The sequence below is a fragment of the Glycine soja genome, chromosome 10 (genome assembly GCF_004193775.1).
Source record: "Glycine soja cultivar W05 chromosome 10, ASM419377v2, whole genome shotgun sequence".
In the NCBI taxonomy this organism is placed as follows: Eukaryota; Viridiplantae; Streptophyta; class Magnoliopsida; order Fabales; family Fabaceae; genus Glycine; species Glycine soja.
In genome coordinates, this window is record NC_041011.1 from 3,407,373 (window position 1) to 3,414,884 (window position 7,512).

General features: G+C 31.1%; 1 protein-coding gene across 1 annotated transcript; it reads right to left on the bottom strand.

The window, feature by feature from the left end:
* Window positions 1–4,714: 4,714 nt before the first annotated feature.
* LOC114370533 (protein LIGHT-DEPENDENT SHORT HYPOCOTYLS 4-like) lies at window positions 4,715–6,511 on the bottom strand. Its single transcript, XM_028327914.1, has 2 exons — window positions 5,952–6,511; window positions 4,715–5,625 (listed from the first exon to the last, which is right to left on the bottom strand). Exons 1-2 carry the CDS (start codon window positions 6,191–6,193, stop codon window positions 5,244–5,246), a joined length of 624 nt encoding a protein of 207 aa, XP_028183715.1. The 5' UTR covers window positions 6,194–6,511; the 3' UTR covers window positions 4,715–5,243.
* Between the last annotated feature and the right edge of the window lie 1,001 nt (window positions 6,512–7,512).

Consider the following 7,512-nt stretch of genomic DNA (forward strand, 5'->3'; position numbering starts at 1 on the left):
CTATCAAAGCTACAAAAAATAACCACAAGCTATCAAAGCCTAGTCATCAAGAACGTGTTGAAGCTAAATGTGATACTTAAACACACGAGATAAAAGTTTAAATAGAATTTTAATTTTTAACCATAAATTAACAAGGCAGAAGACACCACCAAAATTAAACATGCAAAAGTTTAACCATTAAGTGGAAGCCTAAGAAAGGCAAAACCTACAATTGAGCCAAATTAGGCTAAATAAAAGGAAAAAGAAAACAATCAAAGAAGAAAATAACCAAACACTTTGAGAATAAGAAGCTACAAGAATAGCATAATAGGAAGAAAAAAACAATTAATGATTCTTCACGTTCCGTTTAAAACCAATCCATCCAAGAAATGCAATATCGGCCAGAAGTCAACAAAAATGCTATTTAGAAAACCTTTGTGAAAAAATAATAAAACTTAAACTCAGGTAATATTATGGATTTGATAAATATATCAAATCGTACAAGTATTTTTTTTAAGAGATTTGTTCAATCTTAACAATTTATATACTTTTTACTTATTAGACTATGAGCAGATGATCCGGTTAAATAACAATGATTAAGATATATAGAAACTTGGTGATGAAACACTATAAAGGATTTTTGTTATCAAAGGTCTAGATTGAGGAAAAAGTTTTGAAACAATAATAATGAACGTTGGAGTTTGACTTTATTAAACTACTTTTTCATACACACATAAGATGTTATAAATGTTTATCATTCATTTGTTATCATTTATCACCATCTCATTTTTTTTTATTTCTCTCTTAAAAGAGTTTAAAAAAATGTTGTACAAATAAAAATTGCCTTCTATATGAATTAATGTAGTATGCAGTAGTATATCACAATTATATATCTGGGCAAATTTCTTATGCATGTAATTAATGGCAGAAAAGTAAGGAAAATCTAATATTATTTGCATGCTCAATCGTAATTCAGATGGAATTTTCTCGATCAAAATGGTGGAAAACTGTAAAAAAAAAAAATGTACATGTTGGGTTTTTCAATCCCAGGGGCAAACATATAATAACATAGTTATGTCATTTATACGTGTGTTTGCGTGAAAAAGAAGAAGAGAGAAGCATGACTATGACTAGCTAGTTTAATATGGAAAATGATGAGTATGCGGTTTCGAGGATAGGAGGTGGAAAGAGAAAAATAAAAATAAAAAGATAGGTATAAAAAAGAAAATATATGACAATTAAGTAATGTGTGATAAAAAAAAGAATGATAAAACAAATGAAATGAAAAAGATATAAAGTACTACTATATAAATAAATATACCGTCATATTAATTTTAAATAATTTGTACAGTACCTTTTTAAAAAATAAAATAATTGATAAAGTACTAGATTCACTCAACACTTATAACACGAGTTTTTTTTTTTTTTTACAAACACACGCACATTTAATTAGATGCTCCAAAAATCTTTATAGATTTTTATTTTTATTTTTTAATATAAATATAAGTGAGAATATAACAAATTCAGTTATGAATAATAACATTTGTTCAACTTTTTGAAAAATTAAGAATATTCTTATGGAACAAATTTTGTCTGATTAACTTTACTTTGCTTAACTTACAAGCATCAGATTTTATTAATTCAACTGCTAATTTTTTTTTTTACGAAGTAGGCCTAATCTGTATAAAAAAAGGTTGATTAAGTGGACCAAATCTATAAATTTTCATAATTTAAAAATTGCTTTTTTACTTAATCAATCAATTTGTTTCAATGGATAATATACTTTTAACAAATAACTATGTGAAATTACATATGTATGAAATTTCAGTTTATTTAAAATTTGACATATATATGTACCATCATCGAGATGATATCATATAATTTAACAGTTAGATTAGTCAAATTTATAATTTAGAAAAAATTATTGAGTATTTATAATTTATTAATTTTAAGTATGTGGTTACAGCTTGTTGCGTTGACATTTTTATCAATATTAATGTTTTCTTTTTCCTTTCTTATTTTTTTATAAATATGTAATATAGTATAATATTTTTCATTTACTTATATTCAAATAATTTACTATACATTAAGAATAAAATGATGCAATCAAGTATTAACTAATTTTTAAATAAAACGAGAAGTGGTATTTAAAATTTAATAAAGTGTTATGTTAACTGATTAATTTATTTTTAAATTATTAATCTAAGGGTTAGATTTATAAAATATAATTTTCATAAAAAGTTACAAGATGATGTTAATTACGGAGTGAGTCTCCTCTCTTCTTTTCTCACATTTTAGTATAAGGTCCAATTTAATTCTTGATTAGCATTCATTGCCATATATCTATAGCTTATTAATATCTATAGTTCCACTGATTTGGTAATTGTTATATATAATTAAATATGTAACATGTTATTATGATTTATGCGTAACTGTGATGGACTTTATATATATATATATATATATATATATATATATATATATATATATATATATATATATAGAGAGAGAGAGAGAGAGAGAGAGAGAGAGAGAGGTTGCACGAGGTTTTAAGTTTTAAACTGATCGTTATCGTTATTATATATATAAAAAAATTCTGATTTATAAGTTATGATAAGAGTTGAAATTTCACTTGGACTATTTCTGTGATCATAGTCACTATGTATTAAAAACATGCACCTCATGAGTAACCCCTAAAAAATTATATGTAACTGCAAGCTTGGAAGCATGCATTTAGACCCGTGTGTTTAATTCATGTATGCAATTATCTACAATGAAATTGGCATGCACAGATACAAATTTAATTAACTAAAATCATATATATTAATTGTTCTTGCACGAATATATATTCTCAAGAAAATAGAAGCCGAAATCATAAAATTAACTACAGAAAATGGCTTCTCACAAATAAAATATAAAGCAATTATAAGAATGAAGCAACATTTCTAGAATTACTTAATATGTTGCTAGCTATGCAAAGTGGAAACTAGCTAGGATTGTTAGAATAATCATTTGGGAATCAAACACAAACAAAACATAAAGAAGTTGTCCTCGTAGAAATGGTACGATGTTAACAGCATTCACCTACCACTTAATAAACAAATCAATGATGACACAACAAAGCTAATGCTTTAATCGTATAGTCCTTATTTTACAATATATTTTAAGGGAGCCTCCTGTGTCAATCACTATGTACACTGCCTAAAGTCTAAATTTAACGAAATAATATATATCAAAACATGATTAGAGGAAGGAATAGATCCTCTATGTCTCAAAGTGATACATAGCGTCTTACATACCCCACTAGAATCACATAAAAGGGAAAATATAAAGTTTCTCTAATAATCTCTCTAGCATCTATCCTGTGTCCTATTGGGCATAATTCACCTAGCCATGGCCAAATTGAGGTACAATAGGTGCCTCTTCATGATCAGAGGGATTGTCAAAAATTATTTTTAATGCCAAAATAATCAGAAAACCCCAAAGGAGGAACTAGAGATGACCCAAACTATAATTTTATTAGACAGACAGGTTTGTCCGCTCGATGAATAGATTATGAATATATATATATTAAGGATCTGTCGATGTACTTTCTCTCTAACTCACTTTTTTTCCCTCCAAGAGTTGCTGACCTCCTTTATATATTCTCTTACCGACAAGTTAATTTGCCTAATTAAGCTAGGTATTTGATTCCAGGTAATAGTTTTTTTTTATTCATAAAAATCAATAGATAAAAATAAATAAAATTTTAACAATCGCTCAATGTTCAACTAATTAAATTAAACTTTTCAGTTAGCTTTCCTCTTTAGTTACTTCTAACTAAGGTTAAAATTTAATTAAACACACCCAATTGTTACTAATTCAACACTATGCATGCACATTTGCAGGAGGGTACATACTTACCAATTTGGGTGCCATAACCTAACTAAAACGGAAACAAGCGAATTGATGACATATTATGATCAAGAAAGATTATTTTTTTTGGTTAATTGAAAGTCTTCGTAAACTGGTGAGATTAAATAGGATCATGTGCATAGGTCACAAATAATAATAGAGCTTAGTCATGGAGGAATTAATTACATTGTCTGCCATTAATTTCCTTTTTTTCGACATTTCCCTTCAGTTGAAATGACAGCACTACTGCATCTCTCTCTCTATATATATATATATATATATATATATATATATATATATATATATATATATAATAAACAAATATATATCATCAATCAAATTGACCAAGGTAACGGTCAGCAGTTAGCTATGGTCTCGATGGGGAAAAATCCCAAAAAAAACTTGTCACTTGTCAGTGATCTGAAGCACACAGCTGATATGATCAAAGCCTCAAGGGATACATGATTCTTCTCCACACAAAACAAGGAGGCAGTAAAGCAGTAAAAAGTGTCAAACTTGGAGGAAAAAAAACAGGGAACTGAGAAAAAGAAAGAAAAAATGAAAAATGCTAATTAAATTTGTGTACACGAAACCATTAATGAGCACCAAAATGAGACACATATAGAAGACGAAAATAATGTGGTGGTCATGAAGATGTACGGAAGTGACTCACCACTACCTATTCTCTATAGCTTCAAACAATTAACCACTTGGAGCATTGAATTTCTAGAGTGGCCGACGAGTAGTACACATAATTGAACCATTATTCAAAGTAATAATTTACGAAGAAAACCAAAAAGGTGAGACAAGAGATCGAGAATGATATATGAAGAAAGAGATGTATATATAATCTGCAAGTCTAATTAAGCTTGAGATATAAGATGATATATAGAATATAGAAGTACATACATTGATACATACATAAAGAAAACTATGAATAATGCGTTGCTTTTGGTTCCTCACAGTAAGGATGATGGCTTCCTTGGTTGTATATTCATTCATTCACTTCCACTACCTCTTTTTAGGTACCCCCACCAACAGTCTTACTCTCAGTACCACACTGTGTTCTTTAAAAGCAGGTTCATGATATATTATATATCCCACAACAACATCGATCTTTAACCTTTTCTTGTTGCTGCCAGAGAAAACAGGATAAAAACTACAAGCACCAGTAGTCTTACATGGACTACTACTACTTAGAAAATCTTTCAGCATAAAAATCATGAAAAGTTGAAAACCCTAATTTAAATTTAAAATATACTACTTAAAGTAGAGATCATAAATAGTGACCGGAAAAGCGTTGAGAAGAGTGGGAATTTTCCAAGGAATGATGACAATAGCTGAATGGCGCGGCCATTGAGAATTGAATCTCATTGAGTTGCACCTGGGGGAGGGAGGTGGTGGTGGTGGTGGTGGTGAAGAGGTAGAGGCAATGATTGTTGTAGTTGTTGTTGTGGTGGTGGTGGTGGTGGTGGACGCTTTCGTTTCTTCTTCTCATAACTGATTCCTCTAGCTTTGGACTGAAGTTCACGAACCTCACGAAGGTAGAGCCTCACAGCTCTTGCTCCAAAAGGGTTGGTTTCAGGTTTCCCTCCGTTTTCTTCAAAAGCTGCCCTAAGACGACCTATGAGTGCATCAAGGCTACCCCAGGCTTGTCTTAGAGGACATGGACATGGTGCTGGAGGGTTAGGGTGCCCATAAAAGGGACAGATCGGAGTGTGCACTTTGGTCTTGCCAAATTGGTCCAAGTACCTACACATCACATTAAAAATTCAACAAGAAGAAAAAAAAGAGAGATCAAGAAAAAGGTGCATGACATGCTATGTTCTTTTCTTATAAACCCAGCAGTTAAGGAGTTAACAGATATTTTTATCAGATCTTTTTTCATACATACGAATTTTAGAATCAAATTCCTGATTACATATTTAAGAGACAAGATTATGTATTTTTCATAAAGACGAGAATGATAATTAAATTTCAGACTACATGTTCAATAAATAAGATTATCTGTTAACTGTGTCATGATGCGAGAGGTTTGTATGGGATGATATGTGTAAGATGTGTATGTGGATATGTACCTGAGAAATTCAAGGACGTGTGCACCGCTGCACCTGGAGAGGGAGAGAGGGGGTCGGTGATTCTTGAGGTACTGGCCAAAGGTGTTCCAGTCACGGCGCTTTTGGTTCTCGTAGCGGCTGCTGGTGGTGGAGGAAGCAGAAGGGGAATTGGAGCTACCAACTAAGCTGTTGCTGGTGGTTGTTGCGGTGGTGGTGGTGATGTCAGTGTTACACGACTCCATAAATTCTTGAATTGAATCCATGGAGACAAGCTAGCAAAGAAAGTACTTGAAACCCTTTGGCTTTACAGATCCAAAGTTGTTTTTGTCTCAGGGTTCTTGTTCTAGGGTTCCTAAGACAGTGACCAGAGTGAGTGAGTGAGAGTGAGGGATGAATGAATGGATGGATGGAGATTTGTAGGGATAAAAGATTACTATACTTATAATTTGGGAAACAGTGGAGGAGCAAACGCTGTTCTCTAAAAAAATATATTCTTTTTAATGTGTTTGTTGCATTTTAGAGGTTTGTGTTAAGGAATACAACTACCTTGGAAGAAAATGAAAAGGAAAGAAAGAGGGAAGGAAACAAACTCTGAATCATGATTGATATTACATATTTCTAATTTTTCTTTTGGAGAGAGAGAGAGAGTGTGTGAATCTCCAAGTGGTGAAGCACAGGAAGATTTTTCTTTTTTTTTTTTTTTATGTTTGAGGAGGATGTGATAAGATTGATGGGAGTGTGAATGGACTGTTCCTCTTTACTATTTGCAGTTGCAGTTTTCATATATTGAGTAATACTAAGGCTACCCGGGGCAATATTGTTGTGTTTTTAGCTAGTTTTTGAATTCAGAGATTGCCAAGATTTTGGTTTTTGTTTTTCCTTAAAAGGGTGGTGCAAATTCAGACTTTCATCACTTTTATATTAATGCTTGCATTAATATTCTTCTTTGTGTTGGAAGTAGATATAGATATACAGAAAACAAAGGGATATAAGGGTGCTAGGGCTTTTGAAAAAAATAGGAGAGTTGTACAATAGGTTGTGAAAGATGGATGATAGAGACAGAAAAAAGTTTGAAGGGTAAAAAATGAGGTAATGACATGATTCTGTTTCTCGACACTATACGTTTAACTTTGAATGACAGTTCCTTTGCTAATTGACCAGAATGCCCCTATTAATTTCCTCCTTTTCCATTGTTGCTAAAGAACAGAAAACTTTAATTTCTTACGCTGTTGTGTCTCTCTCTTTCTTACTCAGTATAAGGTAATGAAATTATCGCGTACGTGCAAGAATTTTCCTTAAAAAAAACAGTCAACAATTCTTCTGTATTTAAATTTTCAGTTGCACACTAGTGTATCGTGACCGAAATTTAGACCATACTTTTTCCCAAAGGAAATTTCGATTATAGTATAAAAATGATAAATTATGTGAAAACAAAACTTTTGCTTGCCTGTAAATACAATTAAAATATACCATGTGTACAATTTGATATATTGGATGCTGCATATACGATGTAACTTATCTTTATATCACCATTGAGTGATATAGGATCAATTGTAAGAAGTGTTTTTGTTTAATCAAAAGT